This window comes from Polyodon spathula, chromosome 16, assembly GCF_017654505.1.
Source record: "Polyodon spathula isolate WHYD16114869_AA chromosome 16, ASM1765450v1, whole genome shotgun sequence".
NCBI classification, from domain to species: Eukaryota; Metazoa; Chordata; class Actinopteri; order Acipenseriformes; family Polyodontidae; genus Polyodon; species Polyodon spathula.
In genome coordinates this window covers 29,390,095-29,409,652 of record NC_054549.1, presented here as the reverse complement: position 1 = coordinate 29,409,652, position 19,558 = coordinate 29,390,095, and the positions used below count along the sequence as shown (strand labels likewise).

Sequence of the window (19,558 nt, the reverse complement as noted above, 5' to 3'; positions counted from 1 at the left end):
ATTGTTTGTGATTTTCTTGTCATGGCAAGAAAAACAACTTGGAAAAAGGCCTGGTCTTATTTGATTCAATGTCTTACTGAACTGTTTGCATTTCTTAAAGTCATTCTGGTGATTTGTAATGCATTCTTTCTCAGATGAGAGCTTTTGATATTGCTGGGAAATTCAGTACAGAGAATTCAATACTGGGATGCGAGAGCCAGTAAATTTAATACATAGAACTCTGCAATATGTTTAATGCAAAAAGTTGAATGCAAATTAAGTGTGCCAAAGTCTGTAAAAGGTTATGGACTTTCTAATGGGCTCATAAAATGAATCAATATTTGTTTACTATGGAGTGTATAAAAGTGTTTATAGATTGCATTCTGTGCCTTCTTTTCCAGGAATACATCTTCCACCTGGAGCCTGGCAAAGTGGATTCTGGGAAAGGCAAATGCTCGTACGACCCCAAACTCAACAGCGTCTCAGCCTTGATAAGTGAGTCGCTGCTTCTTCCCTCTAGTACACCTTCTACACCTGCCTTATAGAACCGTTACTCAAGTATTTCATTTGTTGGGGCAGTAAAAATGTGTAGGGCATAATGTTGCTAATCTTGTTCTTATCTCATTCTTTATAGTTTAAATTTCACCATAATGGCATAATGTAATAGTGGTGTAAATAATAACAGGTTTACCTAGATGTTTTCCATTGTGGTCACTGGGAGGATGTCATACTTCCTGGTGGGAGTTCAGCAGACGGTAAATCTATTAAAAAAATATTTAAAAAAAAAACCTTGAAAATCTTATAAAAAACCCAAAAAGGATCTTGGCTGTGCTGTGAGCAAACAATATTTTCTTTGTTGAGAGCTTTTGGTTTGACCTTGGGAAACTTAAACTGGACATTACCAGTTAGTCATGTCCACTTCAGAGGTCCCTACTGCTTACATTAGAAACAAGTTGCCACAGATTACCAAGTGTAAATGTCTCTGCACTTTCCCCATGTTGGCACTGGAGCAGCCGTCCCAAGCGGAACTAACGAGCGTGGTTAAAACAAATTTACTGCCCTTCTGCTCTAATCAGCATCAATGACGAGGATTAGGCCCGGAGATATTGAGTGACACAACATCAGTGTGAATCTGAAACAAGGTTCTGTTAAGGATTACACATGTTGCACAACAAATTGTTCCCCCCTCCCTGCTTTCCAAATCAAAGTTCTCATGACTTACCAGCTGGTATTTGGACAAGGTCATTCATTGCTTCAAAATGGCAGGACTATGCAAAGAATTAAAAATTGCAGTTTGTGGCTCGTTTTAACCCTGGTTTGTCTGCCCCCTTTCCCAGCACGGGACACACAAGCCCCACTACACCTGCTCTACCATGGAGCCAGGGCTACAGCAGCTGTGAGTCCCAGGCTAGCTGTATGTTCTGGCATCAGTGCTATGCTGTAAGATACCTCTGAACCTGCCATGCCTTCAGAATGGGGCAACTGTCCCAATTTTTCTCCAGAGTAGTTAAATGAAGCCTTCACACGTCACACATTCGCCACTATGATTGATTCAAACTAATAAAGTCTTAGTTCCTGACGTATTTCAGACCATATGCCTCCCTTGCACATTTGAATGATGTATGCCTATTATGGAAGCCACTTCTCACTCTCTCTAGCTTCCAAAACTAATGTGAAGCCTTTTTTTATTTGGTATGGCCTTTCACCTTGTAAATTGTGTAAAAATCAACTGAAAAGAACTTTGAGACAACGTCCTACATGAACGTGAAAATGATATACTTTTCTAAAAGTATGTTGCAAAAAAACGAAACAAAACATAGTAGATAGTTCCTTTGTTCTGAGCTTTGATTGAATCAAGGTGCGTGAAAAACAGCGCTGATGGGTTAAGCTAACCCCCTAATCTACTGTCCCCTTTCTCCCTACTTAAAGAAGTAACTGACACAAAAATGTCAGTGATGACACTCCAAAACTATTCAGTTAAGTCTTTAGAGAATTCAGGGCAGGGATGGACGGGGTGCCTGTTTACTTGCGGGTGCATGAAAGGTAAGAAGATCCGGCTTGCTTTGTGGCTTGGGTGCTGGTAGTTGAATATCAAAGAGCCGAAGAAATTGGCTCCCCAGTTGAATTCCAGGATGGAAGCTGTCTGTCTGCTGTCTGATCTCTGATCCCCCTCTCTGTTTCTCCCTCTTCTGGACAGATGGCGAGCTCTATGCGGGTGTTTATATCGACTTCATGGGAACTGATGCTGCCATTTTCCGCACAATGGGGTCGCAGACGGCCATGCGGACAGACCAGTACAACTCTCGCTGGCTCAATGGTACCAGTATAAATGTACTGTATGCTTTTGCATTGACCTGTGTAACATTCAAATTATTTTATTTTTTCCAAATTTTTAAATGCCATAACCTTCACTCAGAAAAAAAAAACAAAAAAAAAAAAACACCTTGACTTACATTACGTATTGTTCCTGGGACAATAATCATTTTCTATTTCGTTTCCCACTACATGATATGTAGATTCACATCCTTATTACAGATGCTGCAGTGACCTGGCGCAGTGACATCACATAAACTTGTGTATTACATAAGGCATAGCTAAACCTTATTGATATGTGAAAAATGGATTATGACTAAATTCCCATTTCTACTGCAAAATGGTTAGCATTGTGCACAGTGCCCCCTAGGTGGATGTTTGTTGTAATTTCCACAGAGGTATCCTGGTTTTCTGCTAGATAGACAGAGTTGGAAGATTAATCCTCAGATACACAGTGGACATAACCGCATGTTGCTTGCTCAGTTTTTATAGTTACCCAAACAAAATCTATGGGACAGCTAAGTCTTCCCCATGACGATAGTTTTATCTAATCAAGTATAGTTTAGCATCCCATCTGACAGGTGGATGGTCATATTACACTGGCATTTCATCTGAGCAAGGCTTGGCATCAGATCAAACTCTCAACTTCTCAACACACACGGCATACAAGCTAACCACAAAGTAATTAATTAAACCTGGCACAGAGCAGAGCAGGTTTGAGAAAGACATTCAAGGTTACGTAGTCTTAAATCCTGAGGGATCAGGTGTCCTTTCCATAATTTATTTCCGACAGTATGTATCTGTCTGTCCACCTGTCTGTCTTTTTTATGTCCTATGTTGACCAAAAACATAATTCGCCCCGCATACAAAGGAAATGTGTTTCTAATTACATATTTGATCCAAAACAAGAAGTAATTTCTAAAGATCTTTATTGTATCACATTCTTCATAATTGGTAGAGTTACTGTATCTGTCATACGACTAGCTTTTATAGTAGAATATGAAAGTTGTGTGACATTTTTTTCAAATAAAATAGTGGCAGTTGATTTGTCGTTTGCTGCAACAGAGAGTGCCAGAAGGATAGCGTCTATACATGCAAGAATCTAAACAATATTTGCTTTTGTTAAATGTAAACGTTATCTGTGCAATGCATTCTGTTCCGTCTTCATTTTACCTTATTTAGTACTGTTTTATAACAATGAAAGACAGTTTAATCCCATCAGATTCTATAGTGGGGCCCCAACCTTCACCCCCAAAATGCTTTTCATAATCATACAGTAGCCCCTCGCTAAACCAGACATGTTTGTCTGACATAAGGAGTAATGCATTCCATATAAGTTTACCAACTAAAGCATCACCATTTTCTGTCAAATATTTACGATTAAGATTATTGGCATTAGGCAGTGTTTTAGCTGATGGACAGACAGTACTGTCACACCAAGTCATCAATACATACCTCTGCAATAAACAGTGGCTGTCCAGCAAAGCATAGCGCTCTGACAAACTCATTAACACAGTCATTCTGTGCTTTCTTTTTTTAAAAGCGTGTGTAAGAGCTGCATAAATGAATTGCTTGTCTCTCTGTTCACTTCCTTGTTTTAGTTTAATGTGTCACTTATTTTTCAGTATGTTCTTTTATTGTCAGTGCAAACATGTACCTCAAAGCAGCAGTATTTGCAGTGCTATGCATCCTTTATCTTATCTGACCCACTTCTGCTATTTTTGCTTTTTGTTTACTTTGAAACACTTATTTTCTTTTGAATATTCATAAACTGATTTATGTTTTCTCCCCATTCCTTATCCACAAAAAATGTTACATTTTTGTGCAAGTATTTCAAATAAATGTTTGATCAAGCTAGTAGTTACTACGCCAAGTAGTTGCCACAATAATCAGACTTTGTGATAATGTGTTTGTGAAGTGACAGAGAACCACGTTTGAAAGTTATACAAAAATTGGGTATAAATCATATACTTGGGTGTTGGTCTCAAATATACATTGAGCACAACTGGTAACGCACCAAAAAAAAGCGGACTGGGAAATGACAGCAATAATTGCGACTGTTTAAAACATGCTTTCAAAAGTTCTTAACAAATTGATGCAATTGTAAATGTCGCAATTGCTCGCAGCTTTAGTACATCTCATTACAATATTTTTGATCCCTCATTTGCGCTGATCTCCACCCTGTTTTTGCGAATTTCTGCAGGAAAGCCCAGAATTACATATTCTTTTAAGGCTAAAGTGCAAATAAGAACTGCGGCTGCAAAGCATTTGTTAAAATGATGCTAACAGCTTTGCATTTGTTTAGTACATTTCACGCTACACTTCTGACGATTGCGACAGACGCAACACTTTAGTACATCTTCCCGTACATGTTTTGTGTACCAGAGGCGCATGTGGTACAACAGCACCATCTAGTAAAAGTTTTTTATTAACCAAAGAGTAAAATATAAGGTAGCATTGACTTGGCAACATGTATTCTCTCTTTTCATCCGTTTTTAGAAATCAGATCAGAACATCTCTTAATCCATTGTGTGTTTGCCATAGATCCAGCATTTGTACATGCCCAGCTGATCCCAGACAGCGCAGAGAAGAACGATGATAAACTCTACTTTTTCTTCCGGGAGAAGTCATCAGATGCGGGACAAAGCCCCGTGGCGCACTCACGAATTGGCAGGATCTGTTTGGTAGGTCTCTCTTAGCTTGTTGATGGTAGATCATCAAAATCCTTGCATGCTAATTTAAAAATGCTTATATTGAGGTTACAGGCACCACCCCATTTACTACCTCTAACCCAAACATGGGGACAGGGACTGAACACATATGCATCCGATGTATTGAGGGGGATGTCAACCTAAATACTGTATAAGAACATTCAGTTCCTCAGACTGTAGACACTTGGACCACCCCTTACTCCAATATAAATGCAGCTTCAGATGATATCACAGTGAAAATAGGCTCTTAAAAATCTGGACCCGCTCCAAAAACAAAACCCCATTAGCCTTTTTAGGGTTGAATTGATTCACAGTGATCTTTAAATAAAATAATTTCCGGTGCACAGTCCCCATCAATACTGTGAGAGGTGGGGAGGTGGGTAGAGAAAGCAAATAATGTGGTATTTATTGTTCCCTTCCATAAACCACTGCTTGCTTTAGTTTACACAAGCCTCTGTGTTTATCCTGTCATCTATACATCATAACCGATCTGAGACCTGTTATTAACATGATGTTTATAAGGCCGGGATCAGTCAGTGCGCTTGAATGTAAACTTTTAATTTGCCTCAAGATTTGTTTGGCCAGTCTCGTGGGACTTCAGCTTACTGATGTGCAACTAAAGGTCTTGTGTTCATCTCATTGTAGAGATGGAAGCAGCTTTCCTTGCTGTCTCGCAGGCTGCTTTGGAAAAACATTCACTGTGAAAACATTTACTTCGTCTGTGACTACCGCCAAGAGTTACGTTTGTGACCTTTGAAGTGTAACATTACCTGCTGCATATGGGCACCATTATGAACTTATGAAAAAATGCCTGTAACCGATTAGTTATATGCATTCACACACCCCTTCTGTTGCAATTTCAATTTGTTAATGTATTGTAAGACACAGCTTCTAGAGTTGTATAACAATTGGATCTCTTACCAATTTCAAAACTAAAACCACTCAAACTGAATCACTAGAGAAACGTTATTCAGTAGAACCCCTAAGGTTGACAGAGTTGAATTAAATTGTTTCAATTTGTGTCACAGCACTCAGGTGAAAATGAAATCTTTTGGGAAGGCTTTATATGAATTGGCTGTCACAAAAAATAATTATTACAAACTGCGTTAGCTTCAATATTTCCCAATGTATTGACTTGCTGCTAGAATAAATAAAAAGTGTTGAAATAAGTGAGCCCCCTATATATCGTATTATGTATTTTAATGGCAGTTTCTGCTCCACAGAATGATGATGGCGGACATTGCTGTCTAGTGAACAAATGGAGCTCCTTCCTCAAGGCTAGGCTCATCTGCTCAGTTTCAGGGCCTGATGGAATTGAAACGCACTTCGACGAGCTCCGTAAGTGAAGCTGTGTTTGTCTGACTGTCTTCATCTTTCCTCATCCTTAACTCAAATGTCAAACAGTATGAAACACGTCTAATTCTCAACTAAGGGAATAGTAGCAAACATCCATCAAACTGTGTATTCACTATTTTACACATGACTGTACCTGCCAAGTTATTCTTTTTCTTACCCATATAAATTCATTGGTTTTGTGAAATGACATTCAGCTATGCTTCAGTGTATTTACTCCAGTAGGGACTGTCATTCCCCCACCAGTGAGGTCTAGAGGAAGCACAAACCCTGCATAACTGGTGACAAACGCTCTATAGGCCTCAACCCTACAGTTTTGAAGCCTGCAAGCCTTAAAAAACAAAACAAAACAAAAACAAAACAAAACAAAAAAACCCACCTGTCTGTAGACTTTCACAGCAGGCTTAATGGTTTCAGCATCTTTTGCATTCTTTTGCTAAACATAATTACTTTTAATTTGGTTATACTGCTCCTGGTTTTTTAGGATGAGACCTATTGTTAGTGGGGTAAGGATACACTGATGTTTGCATCTCAGACCTAAGGGAGGGGGGGAGGGTTAGAAAGGTGAGTTCTGTGCATTCACTAATAAAATGAAAGCTTGTTGGCAGTCATCCATTTCTAAATACCAGGTTTTAGTTTAGACAAAATAAAATTGGCATGCCGGTATAGGCATTAAATGTCAAGGAACAGAAAGATGTGTGTGTCAGCAGAGTTTGCTTTCATCCAAGGAAAATTATGGAAGATGGTACTAATGATGAACCCCACAGCTTTCTAATATTTCACGCACATGTTGAAGACAGCATCTCATTTTAACATTGGCCTTTCTTTACTGCTTGTGCCTCACTGGGTGGCAGATCATGGTTTTTTAGAGCATCCTCTCTCTCTCTCTCTCCCTCTCTCTCTCTCTCTCTTCCCTTCACTCCCTCAGAGGAGTGTTTAAAACGAATGGATCTAAAAGACTGAAATTCCACTGGCTGGTTTCAGACTCATTAGTTTATCTGGGATGGCTGCCAAATCACAGCCAGCTGAGGAGTGAAATGAGGGGAACGTTTGGGTTGGTCTCTATTCCATGCTGGGGTCGGGTTTCCAAACCCTTCGATTCCAACTCCGGCACACTCTCTCCATCAGGGAAAGGAGAGAGGATCCCCTTTCAGAACTAAAATAAAAAACAGGACACCACACAAGGACTCTCAGTATTTCAGCAAGGCAGTATTATCCACAGAGGGTAGCTACAGGCAATGGGATATGAAGCCATTCTAGGCAAGGTTGGCAGAATTTTATCTTTTAAAAAGTCATTTTTAAAAATCATTCCTCAAAGGTTGTTTATGTTCATATGCAACGAATGCCTGCTTCAATTTTAATGTGGACTAATTCCCATGCATGTGGTGAACGTCTGTGATGAGGTGTAATTTTACTAGAGGAGAATCTGTTTATCCTTGGTTGTCTTCTTTACATTGTCATGGTTTTAAATACTGCCCAACCAACATGCTGTAACTCAGCCCTGCAGGAATTCAACTCTTATTGTTGAGAGAGTAGTTCACTTCATGCCCATCCAATCCTTTTGTAATGTGTTCTATGCTAAATTAACTAGAATTCAATTCACATCATCCCTCAAGAGACTCCAGATAGAAAGTGACTATCAGCTTACCTGCTAGCTGCTTCATATCCTATTCAAAATACAGTAGACCATTTATTTATTTATTTATTTATTTCAAATTACATTGGTTCATGCCAATTTAGTCCTTTGTCAGTGTGCTGGAATGACTTGAATTGAAATCTAGGCCAGACAGGGTTTCTACTGAGCCATGTGAAAATCTGATGTCATTGCAAAGTGTTAAAGTTTCTGTCAGCTGCTGCATTATGCATCCTTTGTCAGGTTTGCAGGCTGTTATGTATTCACTGCTAGGTTATGCACAGCATGATGCTTTAAATTCCATCACTGTGTTGGAGTTTGAACAACCTCAATCAATTTTGTACTCTATCACAATAAAGCCACCCAAGGCTGCACTGTCTTGTGATTTGAACACTTCACATCGAGCATTGCTAAAGTTGAAATCCATTAGATAACAGTGACATACGGAAATTATTTTTGAAACTGGTTTCAGTGCATTTGGTCTTTGTTTATACAGGTTATGTGAACGCCTTTATACTGGTGGATGGTTTAAACCGGGCAGATCTGCTTATTTACAAAGACACACCAATATCCATTTAATAAATCTGCAGTTTGCAGTGATCTCTGGGAAGCTGATGAGGAGCATGTAATGTCTTAATATCCTACACCTTTCTTCAAGCCTAGGCAGGGAACAGGCCAGCCAGAGATTTTTAGGTTCTCAAACAGCCTTTAAATACATTATAATATTACATTTCTTTCAGAACATTTATTGTAAGCCAGCAAACTGATTGTATAGTTACAAAGTGCTGTTGATTTTAAGTTCCTTGTTTTCTGGTTTTAGACTTGCAAAGTACTTAAAAAGTAAACTAGCCTACACAAAGAATAATGCTTTTGTTTGCTTGTTTTTTTTTTTTTTTTTTTAAACAAACAATGTGGAGATGAAATTAAAACTTTTTTTTTTTTTCCAAAAAACACTCCCAAATACCATAATTTTGAGAAAACACCAAAAATAATTGCAAAGAATAAAATACAGCACATACATTCCAAACAGAAATAAACTCTTAACCAACCCATTTTCAATAAAATAAAATAAACCAAAAGAAACCAACTACGGCACCCTTATTTTTTGGTGACTTAAGTCAACAGTGTCACTTTAGCTAGGGGTGTTGTATTCGGATGATAGACTGCAAGAATGTTCATTTCCCATTTTACTATAGGATTGCACCAACAACACTTCTGCTGAGGTACCTAAAGTCAACACAGACTGAACTTCGAGTCCCAAAGTCAATAGCAGTCAAGTAGGAGTTAATCCACGCAACTAATAAAGGTGCAGTTATCAAAAAGGAGACTAAGCCTGTCTGTGGGGCGCCAGTGCTATTGCTTAGTTAATTCAGTCGGCATTGCTGAATGTGCCTAGACAGGCATAGTTAGACAGCTCAGAAGAGAAGCTGCTAAATTCAGAATGAGTTGGGGTAGTGCCATGATAGAGAACAGGCAGCAATCCAGAAGAAATAAACTTTCTTTAAAAGAAAGAAAAATGTGAATGCTATGTTTTTATTACTCACGAAGGTGGAGGACAAAAACAAATAGAGAAAAGTGTGAAAAAGTGATTTTGGTTGTCGGTAACATTCATTAAGGTGTTAGGTGATACTGTTGGCTACGTGTTCTAGTTTTAATTTAAATCCCATTTAGCTGGTGTTACCTGTGGTGTAGGCAATACAAAGTCAATTATCTACCAAATAATGGTTGTGTATGCCCCCTACTGCTGCATTCATTATTTTAAACCATGCCCTGTGTGTATTAATTCTGTGTAACTGGGTTCTGTTTAAATAGAAGGTTACTTTAAACTCTGTGTTGCATTCAAGCTATAGATACTCCTGTTTGTACATGCTACAGATACACGGTAGGTTTTACCTGTACCAAATATATATATATATATATATATATATATATATATATATATATATATATATATATATATATATATATATATATATATATATATATATATATATATATATATATATGCATTTATTTTATTTTTTTTCCTCTTAAATGTAATTAGATTCGAGACACACAAAGTTAAAATGTGCAATATCTTTGGACACACAAAAAAGAATTACAGATGAGTAAATGATGCAGCAGGTTCCAAGCTTCTTGTGTTTTAGTCTGTAGCCCAAAGGTTTGTCATACTGGCGTCAGATATTTTATGAATGTCTTTCTTTTTTAGTTGCCAAAAGTTTGATCCGTGTCTTGTTTCTGCCTCCTCCCCAGTATATAGCAATTCATTCAACAGGAGCTCACATAAGGACAGTATTGTTGAATATAAAATGTTCTGTGCTTTACTTAATTCATATGAGATATTCCCCACCTTTTGAGAAAACCTGGGCCCTGGGGAAGGTGTGAGCTGTAGGACTTTGACTGCAGATCCTATGCAGCCACAGGCTTCGCCTCCATTCCTACACTACATCATGACTGAAGCTTCCATCTCATCCATCTCTGGTTGATGATGATGGTGATGGTCTACCTCACACACAGTAATGCTTTAGTTGTGTTAATGATATATTGTTTAAGGGAACCCACAAGTAGTGTCATTTCCTTAATTGCATTTAATTGTATTTGCTGTGCACAAGCAAAGCAGAGTTAAGCACTCATCCCATAACTGAAAAGGTGGGCAGCCACATTAATACAAGACAATCGATAAACCTATAAAAAACATAAATCCATATAGAACAAAGTCATTAACCTGAAATGTGTGTTTACTTATTTTCCTAGTTTAACAGACCAGTTATTTTTATGTATGGCTCCCCTGCATGACAGGATCTGGGCACTAGTAGATGGGTCTCTAATGGTCACCTTGCAGCTAAACACCTTGAAAAGTGAGACACTCTTGTATAAAAAAAAAAAAAAAAAGAAAATGTAGCAAGCTCATGGATCCCTGAACAATTCCAACCATGCAGCAGCGTGTCGGAGCAGAGCCGGTAAAGTGCCGTCCTGACAGGCTGTGAGATTGATGACAAATGTTTAGACAGCATGGGGAACCCATAGATCTGAAGAGCTGCACTGTGGAGATTAACGCTGCTGGAGTGAAAGTGGCTTGGGTGCTGTGAGAACACATACAGTATACGCCCCCGGCACAGAAATAATTTCGATTTAATACTCTTAATGTTTCATCAATGGTGTTCTCCTTTGAGAACTGACCACGCTTTTGCCATTGTAAACCCTTTAGAGGTCTGTTCTCCTGTAATGCTTTATCCAGTTCAACGCTGTAGGCACCCCAGCAGTAGAAACACTGTGCAAAGCCTCATCTGTCCTGTAGATATCTTGATGAGGCTACATGAGTCACGGCAGTATTAATGGGTTAGCTACTCAGTCTCCAGCTGTGCTACTACGTTTAAGACAAATGTCCCAGCAGTAAAAGCCCTAGTGTAAACTCAGAGAAAAGTGAGCCCGTAAGTCCCATAGCTCTTGCTGAAGGAGTCAGGGCCCCCCAACTGCATAAAACAAGGGCTTAGATAACCAAAGACAGGTGTTTCCCTAAAAAGCGATCCTACAAACCTACTTCTGCTGTGTTAAGGGCCTATGTAGTGAATTTTCTCTGCTTTTCCTTTTTTGTGCAAGAGAGGATAAGTGTTGTTATTTAGTATTATTGTTTGACATTTTTTGGCAATTTTTCAGGTCTCTCGTTAATTTAAAGAGAGAGGCTTGATTATGGCTGATGCTTGTTTAAAGAAATTTCTTACATTTCATCAAGCACTCTACAAAAGCATCTTCTTTAATCATAACAGACTTTCTGAAGAGGGCTTCAGTTACAAACATTTTTTTTTTACTTACATTTTTTCATCAAAGCTGCAGCAGCAACAAGAAAAGCAATGTTATATTAAAGTGCCATCTTTTTCTGTTTTTTAGAGGATGTTTATATACAGCAGACACAGGACATCAAAAACCCTGTCATCTACGCTGTCTTCTCTGCATCAGGGTGAGTGCCATAGTGTTCTACTCAACTGTGTTTTCAGTAACAAAAGGGTATCCTTGTTACATCTTTTGGTTTCCATGGTTCGTGACTAATAATCTTGAAAGCCAATTGGTCATTTACCATCAGTAGCTATCCATAGACAACCATGGCTACAAAGTGGACCTTTGATGGTATGGACAATGATCATGTATTGTTTATGGATTAAGCCTACTTAAAACATTTCCGTGATATCATCCTTTTCATCCTCTAACTTAATTAAATGTCCTATTCATATAAAAACAGTAGCAGCACACCCCACCAAATTTAAAACTTATTATATCTTTTTTTTTAATTATTTTTTTAGTAAAAAGGTAAACAGACATGTTTAATGTATTGCATTAGTAAGACACAAACAACTGAAAGTGGTGAATTGGTAATAACATAAACCATAATACTTGTGCCTAACTTGTAATCATTTTTAACCATGTTTTGTCTTTCATAATCGCTTGTTTCATGTAACGTTGTCTGAGACATTGCACCGGGTAGTTTAAAACCTTTTCATTCTGAGACATGATTGCAGTGCACTGGATAAGCTCTATCATATGGCGACTTGATTGGGTCTGGGATTTGCTAAGGTCTAGCGCGAAGGTCAAAACTAGAAACAGACAAAGGAAATCTATAAGCGCAGCAAAAACCTGTTTCTTGTAAATTTGCCATTTTTCACATGAGGTATTTGATACTTGGGCAGCAAAATCCCTCGCAGCTGCCTCAAGTTCTATGAAACATAGAATGTAGGAAATTAACTTCAGTTCAGATGCACTGTAACAACTGCTCTTCCCTTGCCTTCTGGGCAGTTTCACAATTTTTTTGAAGGCAAGCTCTGTAACCAAAAATACATCTGCCTGTACCTCCGGTCTACTGAATATTTATTTCAAACTGTGAAACAACCCAGTAGCAACAAAACGATTTCAGTTATAGTGCACCCTGCACAAGTGCTTTAAAAGGCTTTAAATGTAGCTTTGGTCAAATCGGTCTCCTTGCTGTGAATTAAGTGGCACCGTAATTACGAATGGATCAAATGTCTTTTCACAATATGGACTGAGTATCCCTTTTCACAATAAATATGTACTTTTGCCTTTTATAAATAGTTTTAGATACAGAGTTTGAATTCCCCCTTGCCTCTTACAGTATTTAATGGGCTAGTTGAGACTTAACTTGCATCCTTCTAGTTGGTGAGGGTCACTCAGCTGTTAGGGTTTCGAAAAGCCCAGAACTAGAGTCTAGTGTTTAGGCACTGTTAAGATAACTTGTTTTTCTGCTTTGTGCTTGGTCGCCCCTGCAGATCTGTGTTTAAAGGGTCAGCAGTGTGTGTCTACTCCATGGCTGACATCAGAATGGTGTTCAACGGACCCTTTGCTCATAAGGAGGGGCCCAACTACCAGTGGGTACCTTACAGCGGCAAGATTCCCTACCCCCGCCCTGGCACGGTGAGGCTTCTCTTTGATATAGCTCTCACTCACACACTCTCACACCCTCACTCTCAAGCAAGGTGTTCTCATCTCCATCCCCATCTCCCTTCTCCAGCACAAACTCAGCATTTTAATCCAGCACTGTTACAGATATGTGAGTGTTATAGCCCCCCCCCCCCCAATCAAGAGTTTTATTTGTCTTTTTTGATTTAGGTTCAGATGCAAGTAGGGTTGTTATTACTTTTCCTGGTAAACTATGTTGTATTACATGTGTTGAAAAATAAATGCTGCTGTTATGAACGTTATTTGTCATCCATTTTCGTTCCCCTATCCTATTCTCTGTGCTAATTTTGAAATCATGACTTGGGCTACCTTTATTTATATTTAGAACCCCGTGAAATTCTTTGTATTTTTTTTACAATTTTTCGTTTTATTTTTCACATTGTTCTATTTTGTTTTATTTCTCAAAAATGTTGTTTTGTTATAGATACACTTTAATAAAACAACTCAAATAGATGTGTAGCAACAATAATATAGTATACATCATGTTTTAACATTATCCTTTTTTTTCTTTTTCTTACATCTTGACATAAACAGACCTCGCACAGAAAAATATTTTAGTTGCCATACTTTCTCATTAGTGGCAGAACAGTAACATACAGTCCTCAACTCTTATTTACAGTAAATACTGTCCATGCCCTCTATAAAAACATTATAAGATAAAATAAAATAATAATTGCACATATAGCAATCTACCCTTTAAAAAAACCCCAAAAAACAATAGGAATTATATTTCAATCCCATTGCACTGAAGCAGGGCTCCATTATACATCAAGCTTGGGGTTTCTCAGTACTTAAACACTTAGCAAAGCAGATTAATTCATTCAAATGCATTCAAAACCAGAACCGCATTTGCTGCAGTGCAAAGTTTGCACCACTTGAAATAAAGCAAAGAATTGAACTATTAGAAAATATAAGCAAACAAGCCATATGTTATCCAAAAGGAATAAACAGCTTTAACAACGGTATCTTTCGAAAATGTACACATCATTACTTTGTCAGCGTCAGCTGCATACATCCCCTCTTGCTCCAATTATATTGTTTAATTGTTATACGTGGTTTGGACATTTTAGAAACAAACATCTCTTCTCTTCTATCATGACTCGCTCCAAATTATACATCTGCGCAAATGCTAGTCAGAGGTTCCATTGCCCTTCAGACCATGGGTGCGTTCACAGAGATCATTCTGCACAGATTCTGTAAAGAATCTGACCAGTTTAGCCAATGATCTTCTAAGAATGATCTCCGTGAATGCACCCATTGGCTAAATTGGTCAGATTCTGCACAGAATGTGCGCAGAATGATCTCTGTGAACGCACCCCGTGTCTATGGTAACGGCTGAGCCTTGACAACTACAATTGCAAGTATTTAAAGTGTTTTTTGTACAAACCTCCCATTTTAAAAATGTCATTCTATGTTTGCTTTATAATGATTTTTCATTTTGTTTTATATTTGCATTGAATTTTATTTTGTTTTACATTGCATTTCGTTATATGTTGCATTTCATTGTTGCAAAAAACACGGGGCTCTATCTATATTTTTGATGTTCTCTGCTTTGTGGGTGTGAACTTGAATCATTAGCTGGTTAGGGAAAGGTGTAACATTTCATGAGCCCTTAGGTAGTGAATGTGGCTGGGTTTAACACATCTTTATAAATGGATACGCACTAATTAATTAGAAGCCTTTTCATCCTTGACATAATCAGATCTGAATCAAAGCTGAGGACGTTTGGTTGATCATTTCTAAAGGGTACATTTCCCTGCCACTGCAGATACCTTTATTTTGTGGTTGTAATGGAATGTTTTAAATCAATTATTAAACGGTGGGTGGGGGGGGGGGCTTACTGGCTATATTAATAATTATTTATGAATTCTAGTGCCCTGGAGGTACCTTCACCCCCAACATGAAATCCACCAAGGATTACCCTGACGAGGTAATTAACTTCATGCGGAACCACCCCACCATGTACAACGCTGTCTACCCAGTGCACAGGCGCCCCCTAGTGGTGCGAACCAATGTCAACTACGAGTTTACCACTATAACTGTAGACCAGGTGGATGCAGCAGATGGGCGCTATGAGGTCCTCTTCCTGGGGACAGGTCAGTTATTTTTCATTTTTACTTCCAGATTCTGTTCTGGATATAGTGCTTTTGTAACATTTCTCTGTTAATAGTGTGAAATTGGATTCCCTATTCGCCGATACAGGGAATTTCCCTGTAATGATGTTACTTACAATACTGTTGCATTTTTTGTGGCAAGCTTGTTTTTGTTTTTTTGTTTTAATTGGGGTTGTCCATTTTTTTGCAAATGTACAAATTTGAGATTGTGTGACCACATTTGGAATCAGCAACAAATTCTTTCACAGGTTCATTTGCTTCACTGAAGAGCTATTTTGTGACCCTTAAGTTGAGTTAGTAGTAAAAAAGTAACTCAAGCTATATTTATCCACAGAGCAAGTACAGCACATGTGGTAGACATGACTTTCATATCCCATTACTAATCCACTAAGCCACCCAGCTCCTTAAGAAACTACAGCACCCTTTAATCATCATCTACCTTAAATGAGCTTTGTGTTGACATTTGACGTTGCTATGTACTATATATTTACGGTGACTGAGACATTGAAATCCAGGAGATAAGCTCCACTTTCACAGACTCTAAACAGAAGGCTGGGAGGTCCACAGCCTCTATGCGCCGCTGAGATTTACATTCTTTAAAATGCAGCATTTGGCTTTTCCTGGAGTTACGTTTACTCACGAGTGGAATCTGCTTCTCCCCATTTTAATTGAGTACAGCTCAGGTAAACACTATTTATTGTGCCCAAAGCCTTATATTACAACCTTAGGGAAACTAATCCAGAGGATTGACGTCCATATATTTCTAGATATATTTGCTTTTAACCCTTCAAGTTTTCTCTAGTACTGGAACCTGTGTGGATGGAGTTACATCGTTCTTCTTAACAGACAAGTTCCACCAACTGCTTTCATTTACATTCACATGTTAAATCACTGTTTGTACTTGTTGAATCTTGTTTAAAACACACTAATGTATTAAAGTGACATTAGGTTACTTGTTGTACCTTATGTAATATTGGAATCGGTGTGCTCTCGCCTTGCCTATGTGAACAGGGGCTATAGCACCAAGTTAAATGTTGTTTAGAGGGAAATGTTTTAATGTATTCTGTGTGGCTACTCTGTCCCCTCTATGATGGTGTTTCTGAAAAGTTCATCACATGTACCTGCACCTGCCGAGTTTTAATGGAATTGCCACAAAAGCAGCAACAACTTACATCATATTAGCCATCCTGCACACTGTTCATAGGGATATGCATTATATTCTCCATATAATATAGTGTTCTGTTACAGTATATAATTAACATTCAACCCACCCAGTGACCTTTCCAAATGTTTTCTCTCACAGACATTGGGACAGTGCAGAAGGTGATTATTCTCCCAAAGGATGACATGGAAACAGAGGAACTAATTCTGGAAGAGGTGGAAGTTTTCAAGGTAAGGAAAGCATTCACTAGAACATTTACTATGCTCAGGGCAGGGGTAGTTCCATGCTTGGATACTGAAGCTGGGTTATGAATCTGTTTAACTCACAGGAGACACAGTATGAATAACTACAGTATAAAATATTAGGATATATTCGTGTCTGTGAGACGTGTGAGTAAAAATGAATTTTCCAGACAGTGATTTACGTGTAAAAATTTAAATTTTACTTAATATTACACGGAAAAAAAAAAGAAAAATAATAAAGAAGGATGTGAGGGAGGGAGTGCTGGAGTAATCAAAAATAAAGGAACGGAAGCCTCTTAGTCCTCTTCGCGCTCTGCTTAAATCCAAAAATAAAACAAAAAGGAATAAAAACAGAAAAGAGCCAAGTTAGTAAGGCCTCCGTTCGTGACACAGTCCAAAACTCCCACGTACTTCCCTCCAGCCTTTTTTCCCCCGCCTCTATTCCTTAGGACCAACCCCGAACACAGTAGCACGTTCCCTTTAGTATGCAAACCCCGCCCCGGTAGTCAGTGGATCACCAATCCCAAACTGACAGGTGTCCTTAATTTCACTTGACTCCAGTGGCTGGAATTTACATACTCGTACTTCTGCCCCTCACCAAGGTGCCGCCCCTCAAAAAGATGACTTTTGTCATGGTCACAAGACCTTGGTAAGGGAAGTCCCGAGTTGGTTTGATGCCTTCTACTGTTGGGAGGCTGAATTGCAGACCGAAACCCCTTTGACTCATCACAGTGTCCCTTGGTGTTCTTATTGGTTAATGAAAATTTAGTTTGAGTATGAATAACGTAGTGTCGCTATCTGCATGCCAATGACTCAGGTGGTGTTGGAACCTGGTCCAAATTCAGTATAACTTAAGTTACATACAATATTAAAGCATGGATTCCATTTTCCTTATTTCTTCCAGGATCCTATTCCGATTACAACGATGAAGCTTTCCTCAAAACGGGTAAGCAGTTTAGCAGTGTCTTTTAATATGTGTATATCACATGAATTTCTACAAATAAATAAATTGCATATTTTTTAATGGGTGGGATATATGTGCTGTCAATATTTAAACTCATACATGTATAGGTTTACAAAAACAATAAAAAAAAACTAAAAAACATTTCTAATAATTTTGCTATCACTGAGTTTACCTTTGTCTGCGTGTTGTTCCCACAGCAACAGCTGTATGTGGCCTCAGTAGTGGGAGTCACTCACCTGGCCCTCCATCGCTGCGATGTCTACGGGGAGGCCTGTGCTGACTGCTGCTTGGCCAGAGACCCCTACTGTGCCTGGGACGGCAAGTTCTGCTCCCGATACTCCGCCTCGTCCAAGAGGTAGGGAAAGAGGACTGCCCCTGGTTCAGCTTGTTAAAATGTAGAAGGCCTGAACCTCAGCTGTGGCTTCATAGGCCTGTCACTGGGTTGGATACTTGTTCTGTTTGAATCAGTGTCATTTTTGTCGCCATTTGTTTGACAAGGAGAAAGACAATGTTAATGTTATAAATCAAGAAATGTGCCCAGTATCATATCTGAACCAAAAAAAAAACGGAGATGTATGGAATTTTTAGAAAAAAAAGAGTTTGCTAAACTTCTTTTTTTGGTCAACTGTCATAACTGCTTTGACAGTCCAGGATATTATGAATACAATATGGGTATAATATGGTTCTCTTCTCTCTCAGTAATTTCAAGATTACAGGTATAGTTTTGGTTTGTTTTGTTATTTCAATCAAAATTATTCAACGTGTATTGTCATTATTGACCTTCAAATCAATGGAGGTTTCACAATCACTGAATTTATTCTTTTCTTTATTAAACTTGTTCAGGCGCAGCAGAAGACAAGATGTGAAACACGGGAATCCCATCAGGCAATGCAGGGGCTACAACTCCAACAGTACGTCATATTAAACAGACCCATTACAGAGATCAAAATAATACCCCAAGAATACAGATAAATTCAACAGCAGAATGTTTTCAATATTACCTGTATAAACATGTCATTATAGAAACAGCTGATTCTGCTATACGTATTGTCTCACACTCTATGGTGCATGTTCCACACAGCAACCGTGTAGGTTAGCCAAGTGGCTCCATAGCATCTCTTGACAAGAATGGGACAAGAGTGAGTCTTACAATGTTTGTTTCTCTCTGGCAGCCAGTAAGAACACACTGGAGATGGTGCAGTATGGAGTAGAGGGCAGCAGTGCCTTCCTCGAGTGCCAGCCCAGGTCTCCACAAGCATCCATCAAGTGGCACCTGCAAAAAGAAAACAGCGACAGAAAGAAAGAAGTACGAGCACAGTCGCTAACCCATCAGCACCGTTCACTTCATCCTGGCACCTGACCTTCAGTGGAAAGGCGATTATATTGCCCAGTGCTGCCAGTAGCCCTTTTACATCATTTATACACTATTCTCACTATCTCATTACATGTAAGGGGTAAGGAGGAGGGGGTGTAGCCAACAAGAACAGGAAAAGGCCTGTGTGGAGATTGGCACGCTCTACAGCCAAGGAGTGTCCTTGGCACACGGGCAGCTCGGTGGTTTAGTCATTGCACTGAGGAGGTAAAGAAAACATCCTTCTTCTCAACAAGAACAAAGGGGCCT

General features: G+C 38.8%; 1 protein-coding gene across 2 annotated transcripts in view; it reads left to right on the top strand.

Moving 5' to 3' along the window:
- The window catches only part of LOC121329071 (semaphorin-3F-like), a 75,976-nt gene that overhangs the window by 53,406 nt on the left and 3,012 nt on the right, over window positions 1-19,558 (top strand). For both annotated transcript variants that reach the window (XM_041274378.1, XM_041274377.1), the window contains exons 7-18: window positions 381-474; window positions 2,177-2,296; window positions 4,837-4,976; window positions 6,227-6,341; window positions 11,878-11,947; window positions 13,266-13,410; window positions 15,329-15,551; window positions 16,873-16,961; window positions 17,878-17,919; window positions 18,135-18,292; window positions 18,781-18,848; window positions 19,110-19,243. In XM_041274378.1, the coding sequence (XP_041130312.1) occupies window positions 381-474; window positions 2,177-2,296; window positions 4,837-4,976; window positions 6,227-6,341; window positions 11,878-11,947; window positions 13,266-13,410; window positions 15,329-15,551; window positions 16,873-16,961; window positions 17,878-17,919; window positions 18,135-18,292; window positions 18,781-18,848; window positions 19,110-19,243 (1,398 nt within the window). The remainder of the gene's footprint in view (window positions 1-380; window positions 475-2,176; window positions 2,297-4,836; window positions 4,977-6,226; window positions 6,342-11,877; window positions 11,948-13,265; window positions 13,411-15,328; window positions 15,552-16,872; window positions 16,962-17,877; window positions 17,920-18,134; window positions 18,293-18,780; window positions 18,849-19,109; window positions 19,244-19,558) is intronic.